The sequence below is a fragment of the Hemibagrus wyckioides genome, linkage group LG17 (genome assembly GCF_019097595.1).
Source record: "Hemibagrus wyckioides isolate EC202008001 linkage group LG17, SWU_Hwy_1.0, whole genome shotgun sequence".
Classification (NCBI taxonomy): domain Eukaryota; kingdom Metazoa; phylum Chordata; class Actinopteri; order Siluriformes; family Bagridae; genus Hemibagrus; species Hemibagrus wyckioides.
In genome coordinates, this window is record NC_080726.1 from 17,527,658 (window position 1) to 17,548,380 (window position 20,723).

The window sequence follows — 20,723 nt, forward strand, 5'->3', positions numbered from 1 at the left end:
ACTTGGCACGCTTGTATGTTATATATCCATGAAGACCCCCCCCCTCATTTCCTCAATAAACTTTTAAAGCACACAAACAACAATGTAAACACATCAAACCCCGCTGTATTTTTAAAACGGTTTGCTTAATATAAATGTTTTTCTCAAAACAATCTCTAGATCAGGGGTTCTCAAACTTTTCATTTTATTTAAATTAAATTAGACACTTGAATTAACATTATTTTTAGGTTTCATTTGCTGACCCCTTAGCTATGCTTTACAGACCCCTTGGGGACCCGACTTTTACACCAATTTTACACCATTCCTATCTTAGAAATAGGAATAGAAATAGCCTTTATTTGTCACATACATTACAGCACAGTGAAATACTTTCTTCGCATATCCCATCCTTGGAGGTTGTGGTTGCACTGAAAAATGGCATAAAGGATATTGTTTATGTTGGTCTATATCTTTCAATCATTTATTCATTAGTTCATTAATTCATTCATTCATTCTCAGGTAGCAAATCCAGTCCACATACTTTCATGTTTTTTGGACAGTGGAAGGAAACTGGAGAACCCACACAGAAACAGACACAGAGAGACTTCATACAGACAGTGACCAGAGATCAGGATTGACTAGGGGACCAGGAGGACAAGGCAATGCTAATCACTGCTCCACCATCACTCTGAAATCATGTTTTGATGTGAATTGTTGATTATTCACCTTTTTTTAAATAAATTCTTGAGTGAACAATTCCAAATGATTTTCCAACAAAATATATTTCTCTAGAGAGCGTCTACACAGTGAAATAAATATTTGAATACTAACAACAATTAGAATTTATTATTATTATTTATAATCACAATTATTAACTATGGAAAAGTATGCATAATTAAGTAGCCAGTCTAAGTGCTTTAAAAACCCCATAATAAATAATGAATAAAGCTCACAGGTGTAAGTCGTACTGCTCACTCTCACTTCAGCTGAAATGTTCTCCAGCTAGCTGAACACAAACAATGTGTGTGATTTGTGTGTTGATTTGTTAGACAAAAGGAGACTGGTAATAAGAATGGCTGATGCTAACAAAGTCGACACGCATGGCTTTTTGTGACAACGCTGCCGCCTACAGTTTCGGGTTTGTAAACAGTGGTGTGATCGGCACATCTCTGAGCAGCACTGCATCACTTCTTTCCTTGCCTGAAATGTGAAAGTGTTTTCAATACCTAACCCTAACCCTAAATTAACAGTCACACACAATACAATCAACAGAAGAAAATCACACTGTACCTTTTAATAATAGTGTTTAATAAACTCAGAAATATACTCTGCTGTCATTTCTAACCAGACCCATTTTCCTTCACCGGGTGTGTAAACATGAGACTGTACACATGCAGTCCATTACCATGGGGAAAACTAAAAAACAGAGACAGACTGCAGCCCTGACTGGAGGCCATTTTGAAAAGCACCCGTATTGCATCATCATTATTGTCACCATTATACCATTATTATAATTGCCATAACTCTCATTTACACCAACAGAGACATAGTGATAGACAGAGCGAGAGAGAGAGAGAGTGAGAGACAGGGGGTGGAGGTGGGGAGAAATTACTACATTACTTCATAGCACAACTGGGTTCAGAGAGTACAAACCCCCCTCACACACACCTTCTTTCCTCTTGCTGTATTTTACACCAGGGATTCTTAAGCAGTTTTTTCCATCCAGAGGCCACTTTAACTTCCACAGCCCCCCCTCAGCTTAATCAACCTTCCTACAGCTTAATCAACATAACCCTATATGCATAACTATTCAAATTTTAAGATCATTATTTAACTGTGTTCTAAAATACAGCTTTCTGCCATATTAACTAGAGCTATAGAACTCTTTCACTGTGTTGGACTTACCTCAAAGCAGCAAGCGGGAAAAACACGGACATCTTGTTAGCTGATTGTAATGCGTGATGAACTTCTTATAGATTAATATATCTGCATGTTGTCGGTGTTAAAGCAAATACCAGTATATACAGAGTAGCACAAAAAGCTAAGACATAACTTGCTTAACTCTCGGTTGTGGAGACCTTCCTGAGTTACCGATAAAATTCTACATGTAAGTGGAGTATTCTTTGTTTTTTCATAGTATGAGGTAGGAGTTAGAAGTTCTAGTCAAATCCCTGAAGTCTAACTGATAATAATTAACAAAGAAAATTGTATAAATGTATAAGTCATATATTGAAGGACACATCCAGGGCTGGGGGACCAATTCCCATCTCCACCCTTGATGTGTATTTTCTCCCTGTGCTTTGAGGGTTTCCTCCTAGTTCTCTAGTTTTTTCCCTCAGTCCAAACAGATGTATTGTAAACTGACTGCCATCTCTAAATTGTCAGCAGTGTATGAATGTGTGTGATTGTGTCCGGTGAAAGGCTGGCACCCCGTCCAGAGTGTGCCCCGAGTCTCTGGGGATAGGCTCCAGGTTCTCCGTGACCCTGTGCAGGATAAGAGGTACAGAAAATTAACTAACTAACTAAAACCCTAGGCTAAGTTGCACTTGCAAGCACCTTTATTTACACACACACACACACACATACACACACACAACATGCTCATTCCTGCTGTATCTGCACTGTTGCTGGCCCCTAGGTTGCTATGACAATGCAACACAACACAGACACTGCTTGGTCTGCTTACATCATTTACATGCTCCCTAAGCACCATTTAATCTCGTATAACTCTTAGCAAAATTCCTTTCCAGGACCTAATTTATCTCTCTCAAACACATTCAGAATGATCTCACAGATTCATTATTGGTGCATGATAATTTACACGTATTAACTCATACATGGAGCGGGGGGGTCAAACTGCCAGTGATAGTCTTGTTGAAGAAGAACACTTACTCGTAATGATGGTGAAGTTATTGAACTTCATTAACATGCTTCATCCTGGTCAGGGTTGAAGTGGATCCTGAGGAGGAAACTAGAGAACATAGAGGAAACCCACATGGGGAGAACATACACAGATAGATAGAAACCCAAACTCAGGACTGTTTACGAGAGAGAGAGAGAGAGAGAGAGAGAGAGGATGTAGCTACAATAAGGTACATGATAATAATAATAATAATAATAATGGACGTAGTAAAAGTTCAGTGTAGTGCAAAAAGAAGACAATTCGGTCAAAAATTCTTCACCAGCTCTTCAAGCAAATTCTTCCTGAGGCTTAGGTGAAACCAGTCGATCTTTTCCAGACATGACATGACACATCGCTGCTGAAGTACATCATCAGTGGTAAGGAGAAACCCTTCATTCTGTTGGTATGAAGCTGGGTGTCATTTTGAGATGACTGAAGGTTCCTTATATATGGAAAGGAGTCTCTGGGTCATTTTGTAGAATATTATGGTGTGGAAAATACAGACAGACAGACAGACAGACAGACAGACAGACAGATAGATAGATAGATAGATAGATAGATAGATAGACACAGACAGACAGACAGATAGACAGATAGATAGATAGATAGATAGATAGATAGATAGATAGATAGATAGATAGATAGATAGATAGATAGACAGACAGACAGACAGACAGACAGATAGATAGATAGATAGATAGATAGATAGATAGATAGATAGATAGATAGATAGATAGATAGATAGATAGATAGATAATCATATAGACAGACAGACAGACAGACAGACAGACAGATAGATAGATAGATAGATAGATAGATAGATAGATAGATAGATAGATAGATAGATAGATAGATAGATAGATAGATAATCATATAGACAGACAGACAGATAGATAGATAGATAGATAGATAGATAGATAGATAGATAGATAGATAGATAGATAGATAGATAGATAGATAATCATATAGACAGACAGACAGATAGATAGATAATCATATAGACAGACAGATAGATAGATAGATAGATAGATAGATAGATAGATAGATAGATAGATAGATAGATAGATAGATAGATAGATAATCATATAGACAGACAGACAGATAGATAGATAGATAGATAGATAGATAGATAGATAGATAGATAGATAGATAGACATACAGACAGACAGATAGATAGATAGATAGATAGATAGATAGATAGATAGATAGATAGATAGATAGATAGATAGATAGATAGATAATCATATAGACAGACAGACAGATAGATAGATAGATAGATAGATAGATAGATAGATAGATAGATAGATAGATAGATAGATAGATAGATAGATAGATAGATAATCATATAGACAGACAGACAGATAGATAGATAGATAGATAGATAGATAGATAGATAGATAGATAGATAGATAGATAGATAGATAGATAATCATATAGACAGACAGACAGACAGACAGACAGACAGACAGACAGACAGACAGATAGATAGATAGATAGATAGATAGATAGATAGATAGATAGATAATCATATAGACAGACAGACAGATAGATAGATAGATAGATAGATAGATAGATAGATAGATAGATAGATAGATAGATAGATAGATAGATAGATAGATAGATAGATAATCATATAGACAGACAGACAGACAGACAGACAGACAGACAGACAGACAGATAGATAGATAGATAGATAGATAGATAGATAGATAGATAGATAGATAGATAGATAGATAGATAGATAATCATATAGACACAGACAGACAGACAGACAGACAGATAGATAGATAGATAGATAGATAGATAGATAGATAGATAGATAGATAGATAGATAGATAGACATACAGACAGACAGACAGACAGATAGATAGATAGATAGATAGATAGATAGATAATCATATAGACAGACAGACAGACAGATAGATAGATAGATAGATAGATAGATAGATAGATAGATAGATAGATAGATAGATAGATAGATAGATAGATAGATAGATAATCATATAGACACAGACAGACAGACAGACAGACAGACAGACAGATAGATAGATAGATAGATAGACATACAGACAGACAGACAGACAGACAGATAGATAGATAGATAGATAGATAGATAGATAGATAGATAGATAGATAGATAGATAGATAGATAGATAATCATATAGACAGACAGATAGATAGATAGATAGATAGATAGATAGATAGATAGATAGATAGATAGATAGATAGATAGATAGATAGATAGATAATCATATAGACAGACAGACAGATAGATAGATAGATAGATAGATAGATAGATAGATAGATAGATAGATAGATAGATAGATAGATAGATAGATAGATAGATAATCATATAGACAGACAGACAGATAGATAGATAATCATATAGACAGACAGACAGACAGATAGATAGATAGATAGATAGATAGATAGATAGATAGATAGATAGATAGATAGATAGATAGATAGATAGATAGATAGATAATCATATAGACACAGACAGACAGACAGACAGACAGACAGATAGATAGATAGATAGATAGATAGATAGATAGATAGATAGATAGATAGATAGATAGATAGATAGATAGATAGATAGATAGACATACAGACAGACAGACAGATAGATAGATAGATAGATAGATAGATAGATAGATAGATAGATAGATAGATAGATAGATAATCATATAGACAGACAGACAGATAGATAGATAGATAGATAGATAGATAGATAGATAGATAGATAGATAGATAGATAGATAGATAGATAGATAATCATATAGACAGACAGACAGATAGATAGATAGATAGATAGATAGATAGATAGATAGATAGATAGATAGATAGATAGATAGATAGATAGATAGATAGATAGATAATCATATAGACAGACAGACAGATAGATAGATAATCATATAGACAGACAGACAGACAGACAGACAGACAGACAGACAGATAGATAGATAGATAGATAGATAGATAGATAGATAGATAGATAGATAGATAGATAGATAATCATATAGACACAGACAGACAGACAGACAGACAGACAGATAGATAGATAGATAGATAGATAGATAGATAGATAGATAGATAGATAGATAGATAGATAGATAGATAGATAGACAGACAGACAGACAGACAGACAGACAGATAGATAGATAGATAGATAGATAGATAGATAGATAGATAGATAGATAGATAGATAGATAGATAGATAGATAGATAGATAATCATATAGACAGACAGACAGACAGATAGATAGATAGATAGATAGATAGATAGATAGATAGATAGATAGATAGATAGATAGATAGATAATCATATAGACACAGACAGACAGACAGACAGACAGATAGATAGATAGATAGATAGATAGATAGATAGATAGATAGATAGATAGATAGATAGATAGATAGATAGACATACAGACAGACAGACAGACAGACAGATAGATAGATAGATAGATAGATAGATAGATAGATAGATAGATAGATAGATAGATAGATAGATAGATAGATAGATAATCATATAGACACAGACAGACAGACAGACAGACAGATAGATAGATAGATAGATAGATAGATAGATAGATAGATAGATAGATAGATAGATAGATAGATAGATAGATAGACATACAGACAGACAGACAGACAGATAGATAGATAGATAGATAGATAGATAGATAGATAGATAGATAGATAGATAGATAGATAGATAGATAGATAATCATATAGACAGACAGACAGACAGACAGATAGATAGATAGATAGATAGATAGATAGATAGATAGATAGATAGATAGATAGATAGATAGATAGATAATCATATAGACACAGACAGACAGACAGACAGACAGATAGATAGATAGATAGATAGATAGATAGATAGATAGATAGACATACAGACAGACAGACAGACAGACAGATAGATAGATAGATAGATAGATAGATAGATAGATAGATAGATAGATAGATAGATAATCATATAGACAGACAGACAGATAGATAGATAGATAGATAGATAGATAGATAGATAGATAGATAGATAGATAGATAGATAGATAGATAGATAGATAATCATATAGACAGACAGACAGATAGATAGATAGATAGATAGATAGATAGATAGATAGATAGATAGATAGATAGATAGATAGATAGATAATCATATAGACAGACAGACAGATAGATAGATAATCATATAGACAGACAGACAGACAGACAGACAGACAGATAGATAGATAGATAGATAGATAGATAGATAGATAGATAGATAGATAGATAGATAGATAGATAGATAGATAGATAGATAATCATATAGACAGACAGACAGATAGATAGATAGATAGATAGATAGATAGATAGATAGATAGATAGATAGATAGATAGATAGATAGATAGATAGATAGATAGATAGATAATCATATAGACAGACAGACAGATAGATAGATAGATAGATAGATAGATAGATAGATAGATAGATAGATAGATAGATAGATAGATAGATAGATAGATAGATAGATAGATAATCATATAGACAGACAGACAGATAGATAGATAATCATATAGACAGACAGACAGACAGACAGACAGATAGATAGATAGATAGATAGATAGATAGATAGATAGATAGATAGATAGATAGATAGATAGATAGATAGATAATCATATAGACAGATAGATAGATAGATAGATAGATAGATAGATAGATAGATAGATAGATAGATAGATAGATAGATAATCATATAGACAGACAGACAGACAGACAGACAGATAGATAGATAGATAGATAGATAGATAGATAGATAGATAGATAGATAGATAGATAGATAATCATATAGACAGACAGACAGACAGACAGACAGACAGACAGATAGATAGATAGATAGATAGATAGATAGATAGATAGATAGATAGATAATCATATAGACAGACAGACAGACAGATAGATAGATAGATAGATAGATAGATAGATAGATAGATAGATAGATAGATAATCATACAGACAGACAGACAGACAGACAGACAGATAGATAGATAGATAGATAGATAGATAGATAGATAGATAGATAGATAGATAGATAATCATTTAGACAGACAGACAGACAGATAGATAGATAGATAGATAGATAGATAGATAGATAGATAGATAGATAGATAGATAATCATTTAGACAGACAGACAGACAGACAGATAGATAGATAGATAGATAGATAGATAGATAGATAGATAATCATATAGACAGACAGACAGACAGATAGATAGATAGATAGATAGATAGATAGATAGATAGATAGATAGATAGATAGATAGATAATCATTTAGACAGACAGACAGACAGACAGACAGATAGATAGATAGATAGATAAATAGATAGATAGATAGATAGATACTAGCCACACAGATTTTGAAAAGTGACAGTATAATGTAATAATATTTTAACATTAATATCACAAAATATATTATTTATGCGCATAAAATTTATTTCACTTGTAATTATAAGGAGTACTAACTACAAAAATTCCACCTAAAGAAAATAAAATATTATTTCTGGTGTTTTCTATTTTTTTCCAGAAAGCTCTAGGGGAACTTGTGTAGTCATGCTAACGCTAAGCTGCGCGAGAGCCACCATTTCGGTTTGTTTACTTCCGGTATGGCGCTGATGAAATGAAATGAAAATGAAAACTCGCTAGTAATAACATGACGTGTATAAAAGACAAGACACGCTTATGGGGTATAATAAACGCTGTAAGAAACGTGTCGGGAGTTATAACGGATCACACCGGGCTACTTTAAATTCTCGTTTACTTGGAGAAGTTACAGGGAGTCAGCTAACCAGCACCAAGTTCCAGCACTAACACACGGTAAGCTGCTGCTGCTGAAGGGACAGGGACGATTTAAAAGTTCTTTAATATTATCATATTATTTTCCTTTCGATGCAATTTATATATTGTGTATTTATCAGAAATATTTCTTCCCTCAAAATATCAAACTCCAATGACTTAGTTATAACACTACACTAGAAAGTTCCGGAAATGTCTATGTAATGTTTTCGACAAATGAACAGTTAAAGGCCAGCCTGCAGCCTGAAACACTAGATAGATAGAAACACATCAAATATATGCATTAAATAAATATTTCTGATGTGTTTTTAGTAATTGTGGTGATAATTTGACGGTTTATGTTCTACCTGAGGTCAGAGACATGGTGACGTCACAGGGCGAGTTTGTTATTGCGCTTAATAATAAGAGGAAAACGTTTCAATCGATTTCCAGTTGCCTCCATGATTTATTTATTTCCTAACGAAACTCTGACATAATTTTCTTTTTTCTTTTAGTTTACATGTCTTTGGGTCTGTTATCTCTTTCTGCATTACCCATAATGCCGTTTGACTTCATCTCTACCTAAAGCGGCGCTTTAGTCCTTTAGTCTGGCCAGTTTTCTCGCTTCCTCGTCTGGTCACTCTGCTCGGACCTTTCAGGTTTTAAAGCTTTGACATTTACACTGTGAATGTGTGTCAACGCCATTTCTCATTAATGTGGCTTTGATGTGAAAAGAATGAGTGAGAAAAGATGAAAACTGTTGTGAATCGGTCCGTTTTGTTCAAATAACCATATTTTATATGTCAAGTGTTGTTAAATTGATGTTGTGATTATTTTTCTCTTTCCGTAATGGAATGTGCATTTTTACTTGAATATCGTGGGGGAATAGGAGAATCTGTCTGAATGCTCCACATTTGTGCATACTTGCATTGGGAGGATTTGTGTGTGTGTGTGTGTGTGTGTGTGTGTGTGTGTGTGTGTAGGATCTCATTTACTCTCAGGGCATTCTGTGGTTTGAGCATCGCTCAGTCAGGGCATTCTTAACATTCTCAAACCCTCACAGTAAGTCGAGTGTGTTTTCATCTCAGTTCCGCGTTGTTTCCGCTGCTCTTTTGCCCTGGATATGAGTGTTGTGCCTGCATTGTGAGTGTGTGTGAGTGAGTGTGAATCCTGTGTGGGAGTTTGGGATGATGCTTGGAATGGGCAAGGCGCAGAAAGAATCCAGTGGATTGAGAAAAAAAAGCCCTCCAGGCTTTCTTTTGTGTGTGTGTGTGTGTGTGTGTGTGTGCGCGCGCGTGCCTGCGTGTGTGTGTGCGTGCGTGCGTGTGTGTGTTATTTAGACACATCATACTTTTTTATGAATTTATAGCTTGATTTTGTTTAACTATAGAGCTACATAGCTATACAGTTATAGCGATGTAGCTATAGAATCTCTTCTGTCCTAAAGAAAAGTTACTGACACTGGAGACTCCTTCCAAAAATGCTAAATAAACACTTTGGAGAAAACCTCACAGCCAACATGTGCCTGGAAAATGAATCAGCCCCTTTAAACCAATCAGAATGGAGCGTTCAGCAGCGTTGTGTTGTAATAATGAAGAGTGTATGTGTGTTTCAGATGAGTAACAGACAGCGAGGATTTAGTCTTGGTCTGCTCCTGCTGGCATCTCAGGTGTTCCAGCTCGGCACGGACAACATCCCTCCTGCTACACTAGCAACGCTCGGCCTTAATGTCTACCTCTTCCTGTTTCCTGTTAAACCCATCTTACAGGTAGTGCAAGATCCAGAGTTAAGATTAGATCCAGAGCTAAGATTAGAATTGATAGAACAGTGTGAGATTTGCAGATAGTTTTGTGATGATATATGTGTGTGTGTGTTCAGACCTGTGTGAGCGTTCAGCAGGCGTACTGGCGTGGAGACTGGCATCGTCTCCTGTTGTCCCCTTTCCACCACGTCGATGACTGGCACCTCTACTTCAACATGGTCTCCTTCCTCTGGAAGGGCATCAAACTGGAGAGCAGACTCGGTACTGCCTGGTTCGCCTACCTCCTGTCCGTCTTCTCTCTGCTTACAGGATTGATGTATCTTCTCCTGGAGGCGGGGCTAACGGAGCTCATGGACGACTCGTCCTTCAGCATGCAGTGTGCTGTAGGGTTTTCGGGTCAGTACGTATGTCTTGTGCGATTGTTCAGTTTAAAATAAACATTAAGATTTAATACATTTGTAAGAACGCTGTTGTGTGTGTCGTCTGTCGTAGGTGTTCTGTTCGGGCTGAAAGTTGTGAATAATCATTATAACCCTGGCGGAGTCAAATACATCATGGGCTTTCCTGTAGCCAACCGCTATGTATGCTGGGTGGAGCTAGTGCTCATTCACATCATGAACCCGGGGTAAGACACACACACACACACACTCATTCCTTCCCAGGGTATAAATATGAGGTTGCACTCATGTGTATCTTCTTGTCATCCATAATTATGTAAGTCCAGTAAGTAAGGAATAACACACCACAGGGTGTGCTGTTCTAGGAAATGATTCCGTACCATTCCGACATGAAGCGGAGTCATTGTTATGACTCAGATGTTGATTGTTTTCCTACAACCACACAACCCCTTCGTATTCTGTTATTCAGTGATTTGCCAGTGATTATCATTTAATGTTGTGGAACGTCCAAGAAGCAAGTTAGCTCGTGTTATGACTAAGAGTTGCAGACATTCCCTCACCTCATCAGTGTGTGTGTGTGTGTCTCTGTGTGTGTTTGTGTTTGTAATTACAACCTTCTAGACCTTTCTTCAGTGAGAACATTTTGTGTGGGAGTGTTTCTGTGTGTCTCAGGGCATAATTACAGCATATCACAGCACAAGCATGTGAGGGTCAGTGCACATGCAGGTAGCAACTTGTACACACACACACTCACACTCTCACTGTCTTCCTGTGTCTCTCTGCAGGACCTCATTTATTGGGCATCTGTCTGGTATTTTGGTGGGGCTTCTCTACACTACTGGACCCCTCAGGACACTAATGCAGACATGTGCAGGTGTGTGTGTGTGTGTGTGTGTGTGATAGGAGAAAGTATTCATTTTTGCTCCACACTGTTCACACTTGTTTTTCCCTGCCAATCATCATCATGTTTAACATGCAGTGACAGGATGACTCCACCCCCTAGCTCCTAACATTTCCAGACCCCAGAAAGGAACCACCCACATCATATGAATGGAAAAGCCCCCATAAGTGACTCGGTCTCAAAACACATAATTACGAACTCGTAAACAAATCTGTTTTGTTCCACCAGGTTTTGTAGGTGGTCATGGAAACTACGGCAGGCCTCGCACCTACTATAACTCTTCAGGTAAGAACTTGAACCCTATGTAATTTGCTTTTGATATGATTTTTATTTTATAATCCTACTCTACAGGAATGGAGCTGTATGTATTTTATTACATACTACAGTACAGTATCTAGTAGCATTTTACGAGTTATTGCTCCAAAATTTACAGAAAGAGATCCCCCCCCCGAAAAGCCCCGCCCCTTTATTCTGCTTGAAACATGCACTTACACAACACCCTCGCTTTACTGCCAGTGTGAAAGGGGAATGATTTCCCCATGAGTTCATTACTGTGGAAAAACAATCTACTTGAATTAGCAAACATTCAACAATGATATAGTTAATATCAGGTATCTATATTTATTATGTATGTAGTTTCTCTGAACTGATTTGTAATCAGTTGTACTATGTTTTTTTAGTTACTTCATTTCACTTCATTTTTCCATCCTCTGATACTTTGGCCATAGAGGTCTAAGCTGTACCATGTTTCAGCCCAGTCTTTGCTCTTGGATTTCATCTTGTGCAGGTTATAGTGGATATCAAATGCCCTACACTACAAACAGACGTCCCACCGACGGTCAGGGTTCCTATTACAGATCCGAGCCATCGGCACCCCCCCAACACCCGTACACAGCCGGTCTGTCAGAGCAGGAGCAGTTCGAGGCAGCCCTTATCGCCAGCCTGCAAGACCAAGGTGACATGGTTTATTGGTTAAACACTACGATAACAACACGAGATTCATATCATTCCTGGATGTTAATGCCTCCTCGGGCCTTGTGCCAAACACCTGTCCAGCTACTAGAGGCAGGTTGCAGTATTGACATTAACAGTGTCTGTGATCTCAGTAAGTCTCCCACTGCTTGGAGTGCTACCTGCAGGACGTCTGAACCCATCGCACCTGGAGTTAAGGCCATTATCTCATTAGATGTTAGAGATACAGCCCACATTCACCAAAGCCTCAAACGATTTGTGAAACATATTCAGGGCTTCATTAGCTAGTGTCTGCATCTATTGTGTCTGCATTTGCATTTTCCACTTCAGTGCCCTTTCAAGCAGGAACCCAGTCACTCGCTCAGGTGACTAACACAAAATAGGTTAAGAATTTGATCAGGTTAAGCATGGACAAGTACAGAGAAAAAATATATATTTTTTAAAAAATATATAAAAATTCATTTAAAAATAATTACGTTTTAGATGATTGTAGTGTTGGTAGTTACAGTGCCTAAAAAGTGAACTTGGTACCAAATAACAAAGAAGATTGGTTTGTGTGTGCTGCCCCCTACAGGTCATATGATAGACTGACCATGTGTTTAAACTGTGTGTCCTGCAGGACAGCGTGCTCACAGCAGACCATCGTATGGGTTCAAGACTGAGCTCACCATGGACGAAATACGTCAACGCCGACTTCAGAGATTGGACAGTTAAAATAAATAAGCAAAGACCTTTTAAAAGCTTTTAACCTATAAAGATAAATGTTTACACCAGCCTTTCATATGGACAGGAGGGTTCTCTCAGGATCGCTAATATGTCCCTGATGCACGCTAGCAGTTCTGTTTACAGTATCGAAGTGTGAGTTTTCTTACAATGCACTGTATTAACTGCAGATCAAAGTTTGTTTATATGCATTCATATAAGCCATTGTAAATTAGGTCATGATAATCTTAAACATCAGAAATCTTAATAATTTGCACTAAGAAATGGAATATATCGCCACTGGATTAACTAAGCTGTTTTGATGAAAGTTTATTTTTGTAAATAAATCCTACATTTTGGATCCACCTTAACCTGAGTACGGTCCTTTTTTTTTTTTTACATATTCATTCAGAGCCAACACAACAACAGTATGGAAGTGTTCTCCTTGAAGCATGGATGTATGTAGTTTTACTTTTTCTTATGAATTAAGTTCCCTGGTCCCTGCAGGCGAGAAACCTACATCACTAAAGCACTGTGCTGCCAACACCAGGCTTCACACGCAGGCGGGTATTGCTCACGTGTTGGTGTTTATTCAGTTCAATTCAATTTTATTTGTATAGTGCTTTTAACAATGGACATTGTCTCAAAGCAGCTATACAGAACAGAAGTACGAAAGTTCAAGATTAATATTAGACTTATATTTAAATATGTTTGTATTAATCCCTAATGAACAAGCCTTAAGTGACTGTAGCAAGGAAAAACTTGCTTAGATGGTAAGAGGTAGAAACTTTGAGAGGAACCAGATTCAAAAGGGAACCTGTCCTCATTTGGGTGGCACCGGCGAGTGAGATTATAAGTCATTATAAACACTGGAGAGTGCGATAATGAATGAATGTCCTCCTTACAGTCATATACAGTCAGCTGGAGTTGTGTAACCAGGAGCTCCTGAGGAACTCATAAACTAGCTCAGTTCATTATAGATTCAACACCAACTCCTCCATGCCGAAGCCTTCAGTACTCAGTGATGGAGATACAGCATAAGTGGAATGTTATTTTGTGTACTTCTAACCTTCTGCCACTTTGTAGGCAAACAAAATCACAAAAGCACACAAAGGAGACTCTCGAAACATTTATTGGAGCTGCAGCAACTGCTCAGTGTTCACCTTGTGCAAGCAACAAATGCTAGAATGCTGTTTAACAGATACTATGGATAGCTAGGGTAGCTAGAAAAGCTGGGTCGATGCAAACTAAAATATTTCCTGTGACTCGTACGCGTACATGACAGTTAGCTAGGAGACAAGAAACACGCGACTCATTCAGAGCGAGAGTTCAGTGAAACGTTCCTGAAATATTTTAACGAGAAATCGTATCCGAAGTACATTGTTACAGATATGCTACAGAATACAAATAATATGTGGGAAATATGGGTGCGGTGTTCAGGTGTCCTCAAACGTTTGGTGATACAGTGCATGTCATTATGTCGACTTTTTTTCTTCAACAAAATGTTTAGATTGGGAACAAATTCCTGAAAATCCATTTATCAGCACCATCGCCATCAAAATGATTCCCCAACATCTTTTGCTTCAGGGCTTCTGTACTGAATAACCTCTTTCTAAATAAATTAAAAAAGGATAAAAGAATCACCGAAATATATTTACACACAGTAGAATGCATAATGCCTTAGATTATTTCCTTTTCTGCAGTCAGATTAAAATGTCTTGGGTGAAGGAGTTAGTCTGGTTTAGTGATTAGTTACAGAAACACAAACAGATATGAAGCCTCCAGTGAATATGAATTTTTCCAATATGAAGTTCCACTTGAGCATCTAAACATACGAACCAATTCCAGTGAAGTGCAAATATTGAAATGTGCCGTTAAATGCAGCCATGAAGCATGAATATTTACGTAAACAGTAATGATGCACATGGATACCATTATTGACAGACAGCTATAAGCTAAAAAGTGAGAGAAAATAAAGTTAGTGATTAAATAGAAACTGAGTGTTTGATACTCAGTAGATGCAAATGTCATTTAATGATATTTAACACCATTCATTTTTTATTCCGGTGGTGAAGCCATATGACTGAACCCACAGTAAAAGTGGCTGTTATCACAGTGTTCCCTTTGGCACTTAATCTTAATCTAGAAATAATCTTATACTTTTCTATTCTTGTTATAAGAATTAGTAAAATGTTAAAATGCCTTGCATAAATCCAGTGAGAAGAGAAAAGGTCATATAAATGTACACCAGCGCCTTAGTAACTGTGGAAAAATCTTCTCTGCATTAGGGTTAGCAGAAACCCACTACTGCTCATCACCCTGAGAACACTAGCCAGAAGCATGGTGGTGGTAGCACTACATTGTGGATCAGCAGTGATTAGGGAAATAGCCAGGGTTTAGGACAAGCTGGATGGAGCCAAATGAAAGGAGAAGACAAACTGTCCCAGTCTACTTTAGACTGGAGTGGAGATTCACCTTCTAACAAGAAATTAATCCCAAGTGTACTGCCAAAGCTATGCTAGAATGGTTCAAAACCAAGAACCTGAATATGTTAGAATGCACCAGACCAGAATGCATCAATCCTATTACGATTCGGTGGCTAGATATGAGAACTGCTGCTTGTTAATGGTTTCCATCCAATCTGACAGACGCTTTTGCAATTTTGTTTGAGATTAAAGGTAAAAATGTTCAAGAGCTAGTTATTGTAGCTAAAGGTTCTACCGTTCTACCTGGTATTATCTCAGATTGAGTAAACAGCAAATGTCTGGTTTTTGTTTACTTGGTGACAATATACACCAATCAGGCATAACATTATGACCACCTGCCTAATATTGTGTTGGTCCCCCTTTTGCTGCCAAACCAGCCCTGACCCGTCATGCACTGTGACACCTTTCTATCAGAACCAGCATTAACTTCTTCAGCAATTTGAACAACAGTAGCTCGGATCACACAGGCCAGCCTTCACTCCCCACGTGCATCAATGAGTCTTGGCTGCCCATTACCCTGTCACCGGTTCACCACTGTTCCTTCCTTGGACCACTTTTGATAGATACTGACCACTGCAGACCGGGAACACCCCACAAGAGCTGCAGTTTTGGAGATGCTCTGATCCAGTCGTCTAGCCATCACAATTTGGCCCTTGTCAAACTCGCTCAAATCCTTACGCTTGTCCATTTTTCCTGCTTCTAACACATCAACTTTGAGGACAAAATGTTCACTTGCTGCCTAATATATCCCACCCACTAACAGGTGCCATGATGAGGAGATCATCAGTCTTATTCACTTCACCTCTCAGTGCTCATAATGTTATGCCTGATCGGTGTAAATAGTTTGTACTTATAAATGTTAGAGAAACACATGTAAAAATCTCAGTGAAGTCCATTTCAGTTCCAGGCTGTAATACAATAAAAAGGGGGGTGAATACTTATGCAATGCACTCCATCTTTCAGAATGGCTGCACAGATAGTAAACAGATAAAGTACAGTGTTTTGATGTTAAACATTTTGTGAAATTCACCATCAACAACTGACTAATTCATTTTTTTTAAATCAGCCAATAACATGAGACCAGGCCATCAGTAACATTAGATATAAAACTCTGCTTGAACTCTCAAGTATTAAGTGTATACAAAACTTTTTCACAGTTGCACTTCAGTGTGAATCATCACAAACTGTTCGCTTCTTTCTTATTTTTCCATATGAGTTTTTATGAATCCACAACCTCCGTTGGATCACACAGGAAAGTGCGAGACCATCCCAGACTGAAGCATTACAACCTGGAACGGCCTCACACCCTTAAGCAGACGCTGCATCGGCTAATGTTATCACGTTGCTCGGCTGCTCCTTTTAGGGTCATGGTTTCCGGGCTGATGCTGAAGTCCTCCTCGTCCACACGCGTGAGCCAAAAGTTGTAGAGGTTGGAGAAGTAGTGACATGTGCCTTGTGGGCCCTGGCACTCCACAAACGGATGTGTGAGGAAATCCTGTAGGCAACTTCCTGACGATGTGAGAGACTGGCCGCCTCCTTCATCTCCTGACCCAGTGTGCTGAGGTACAGAGATGATGACATAGCACATTAAACTGATGTATTTGAAGAATAATTTCAAGCACAGTATTTAACCTGTAAATAGCTACGGTTCATTTTTACAAATATTATATCAGGTACTTGGGTTAGTTTATGATGATATGATAACTATGTTGAGATTCCTAGATATGAAACAAATATGAAATGCATACGAATATTAAATTAATTATAATTAAATGTACATTAATTATAGTACAATATTGACATGTGTATAAAGTCATTTACAAATATAAAGGCTTTTCATTCCACCACTATCAGTGAGCAGGTAAGTAAGAAGAGAAGCAAGAACACAAAGGCAATGATGGAAACTACTATCTGACTTCACGAATGGTCTTGTGACCGAAATAGCACAAATCCCCCATAGCCACGCTCCAAAATCTAGTGTAAAGCCTTTCCAAGGGTTATGAGAATAGTGAAGTGGGGACTAAATTTGAACAGACTCAACAATCACATACTAGCACATGTGGGTGTGATTAGTTCCTGTAACATGTGCCATAAACACACCAACACAAACTCTCAGACTAACCATAAGGAATGAATATCCAATCCAAAGTTTCATCCAGTTCGGCGGGCAGCTGGGTATGGCTGTGTCCTGGCTGTGAACGGCAATGGCCGACGATGGAGCCTCACACACCACACACCTGCTGATGTGAGGCTGGATTTCCAGCCCAGACACTGGTGTGGTGGGTAATGAAGCAGTGGTGGCAAGCCAGTAGGATTTGTCGTTGCGGTTGGCATAGTGGCAGGCCTGCAGGTTGCAGCGTGAAAAGGGCATAGTGCTGAAGACACGCATACATGAACCTCCCTGACCTGAAACACACAGACACAGAGAAATAAAACTGAGATAGTGGTATAGACCAGGGTGTTAGCATTAGAATCAGTTCTGGGCCAGGAAGGTGTTGAAACATAGGATAGCATACAGTATGTTAGTACATCTGTTGGGATTGATACCTAAATCTTGTGTGTGTGCTTTCTCTTGCCCCTCCAGGTACAGGAGGCTATATCCTTCCCACAGCTTGGACATATTTAAAGGACATTTAGGTACATATGTTGACTGGCTGTGAATGACCAACAGGAAGCCAGAGCTGAACCTCTCAGAGGGGCCAGGGGGACCTTCATCTCCTGGAAGTCCTTGTTGTCCTATAGAGAGAAAGAGAAACCTGTTGAACTTTTTGGCCTTGTCACAAAGCACTACATTTGGCAGAAACCCAGAGAACAAAAAGCATCCCCTGTAACATGATGCTATAACTACCATGTGTCACTGTGGGGATGCTTTCATCAGCAGGGACTGCGAAACTGGATGGAGCCAAACACTTATTCAGTCTGCAAGATACTTCTTGTGCCTGCACTCTAATGTAATGTAATCAGCTGAAAACAATTTAATCAGACTGATTTGTTGTTATGCCTCTAGCCCATTAAGTAGATCACACCTGACCTGTCTGTAAGCCCTGCAGGTAGCACACTTACACTTATTGGAAATACTTGCTGCTGTCTAACAGTGTTTCAATCACACACATAGACACACCTTGAATGCCTTGGGAACCTCTGGCACCGTCAATTCCTGGGTCTCCAGGAACTCCAATAAAGCCAGGTCGTCCAGGTTCACCTTCCAAACCTTGATCTCCCACTTGGCCTTTTCTTCCTATGATAAAAAAGGAAAACTCTTGAGAGAACTTTAGCAAACATAAAGATGTGTAATGTGTAATATTGAGATATAAATCTTTTAGATACTAGCTATATACAGTACATTGTCAGGTAGTGGTGGTAAATCAGACGCAAGTGCAGATACTTAGTGGTTCCATTAGTGGTGCTGTTGCTGTTGTTCTACCAAAGTCATAAATAATTCACCTGAAGATATTTGTTATCAGCTGATGTGGATGCCAGAAATGAATCTTTAAATCAATGTCTTTTTTAATTTTATAAATTTCTACTGTTAAAAGAGGACAGCATTGCTTTTGTGTCTGTCCTCTTGATGTTTCTTCCCTACTCAAACTTTTACTCTAACCTATGTGTGTGTGTGTGTGTGTGTGTGTATGCCTCTTAGCCCCGCTTGGCCCACAATTCCTGTAGGTCCTGGAAAGCCAGGTTCACCAGGAGGACCAGGAAGCCCAGCTGGACCTTGAATTGGTCTGGGGGTTTGAAGGTAAATAATTTGTCCTGCTATTCCAAAGGAACCTAACACGAGAGAGAGAGAGAGAGAGAGAGAGAGAAAATACGGGAATGCATAATGCATTAAAAGTGACAATACAAATCTTTGAACTCAGAACTTGACACAATAGAATAAATACTAGTTTTCTGCTGGAATACCAGTATGTCCAAATGTATCTTTTTACTTCTGTTTAAGGTTGAGCCCTAACCTTGCTCTCCTTGTGGTCCTTTAGGGCCCTTACTCCCAGGATAGCCATTTGCTCCTGGTAAGCCAGAAGGTCCAGGATCTCCAATAAACCCTGGGTCTCCTTTAGCACCTGATGACATAGATAATGCATCAAACAATCATGTATATTTATGACTGAGACAAGCTACAATGTTAAAAAGCCGACTCTGAATGTGGTTCTATTATTCTATTTTATATCTATTCTAATGATATTCTTTACACATGATGTTTTTCAAATATATTTGTCCACAATACCTTTCCCTCCTTGGTGGCCTGAAAGCCCCATTTGCCCTCTGGGACCTTGATCACCTATTCTCCCTTTACTTCCAGGAAGACCTGGTGTACCTGGGTCCCCTTCATCCCCCCGCACAGGTACTGCCAGGCCTGCTGGTCCCATTGGTCCTCTGAGTCCTAAAGTAGTCCAACAGATAAAAAGACAACATAATTTGTAATCATGTTTACTGGTTGTTAGCAATCCCATAAATGTTGACATCATATGAATATTTTATACCATCATATCATCTTAAAACATCATACAACCTGAAGCACAACCTGTTAATTAAGAGGTGTTTGATGAACATTACTGTGTATATCAAATCATGAAATATCTAAGAATATCATCTAACCCATATTAGTTGATTTTATTTTCCAATAAATAAACAAACTAGTAGAACTCTTTATCCTGTACTGTGAAATTCATTCTTCATGTATCCCAGCTTGTTATGATGCTGGGGTCAGAACACAGTGTCAGACATGACACAGCACCTATGGAGCAGAGAGGGCTAAGGTCCTTGCTCAAGGGTTGAACAGCAGCCACTAGGTGAAAT

The 20,723-nt window shown here is 37.9% G+C and overlaps 2 protein-coding genes across 4 annotated transcripts in view; one reads left to right on the top strand and one right to left on the bottom strand.

Annotated features, from left to right (window-relative positions):
• The first annotated feature begins 8,496 nt into the window (after positions 1–8,496).
• On the top strand, positions 8,497–13,811 carry rhbdd1 (rhomboid domain containing 1). 3 transcript variants are annotated; one of them, XM_058413378.1, is made up of 8 exons: positions 8,499–8,747; positions 10,321–10,473; positions 10,584–10,863; positions 10,960–11,092; positions 11,651–11,739; positions 11,995–12,051; positions 12,554–12,721; positions 13,358–13,811. In XM_058413378.1, exons 2-8 carry the CDS (start codon positions 10,321–10,323, stop codon positions 13,450–13,452), a joined length of 975 nt encoding a protein of 324 aa, XP_058269361.1. In that variant the 5' UTR covers positions 8,499–8,747; the 3' UTR covers positions 13,453–13,811. The 3 variants fall into 3 exon arrangements, with proteins under 3 accessions (XP_058269364.1, XP_058269361.1, XP_058269363.1); XM_058413380.1 differs by lacking the exon at positions 8,499–8,747 and adding an exon at positions 9,214–9,364; XM_058413381.1 differs by lacking the exon at positions 12,554–12,721 and having other exon boundaries at positions 8,497–8,747.
• Positions 13,812–14,543: 732 nt separating this feature from the next.
• Positions 14,544–20,723, bottom strand: part of col4a4 (collagen, type IV, alpha 4) — a 43,163-nt gene continuing 36,983 nt past the window's right edge. Inside the window, exons 41-47 of the mRNA XM_058413356.1 lie at positions 20,152–20,307; positions 19,880–19,987; positions 19,560–19,697; positions 19,048–19,164; positions 18,474–18,662; positions 18,049–18,332; positions 14,544–17,484 (exon numbers count right to left, since the gene is read on the bottom strand). Of these exons, the coding sequence (XP_058269339.1) occupies positions 17,227–17,484; positions 18,049–18,332; positions 18,474–18,662; positions 19,048–19,164; positions 19,560–19,697; positions 19,880–19,987; positions 20,152–20,307 (1,250 nt within the window). The 3' untranslated portion in view covers positions 14,544–17,226. The remainder of the gene's footprint in view (positions 17,485–18,048; positions 18,333–18,473; positions 18,663–19,047; positions 19,165–19,559; positions 19,698–19,879; positions 19,988–20,151; positions 20,308–20,723) is intronic.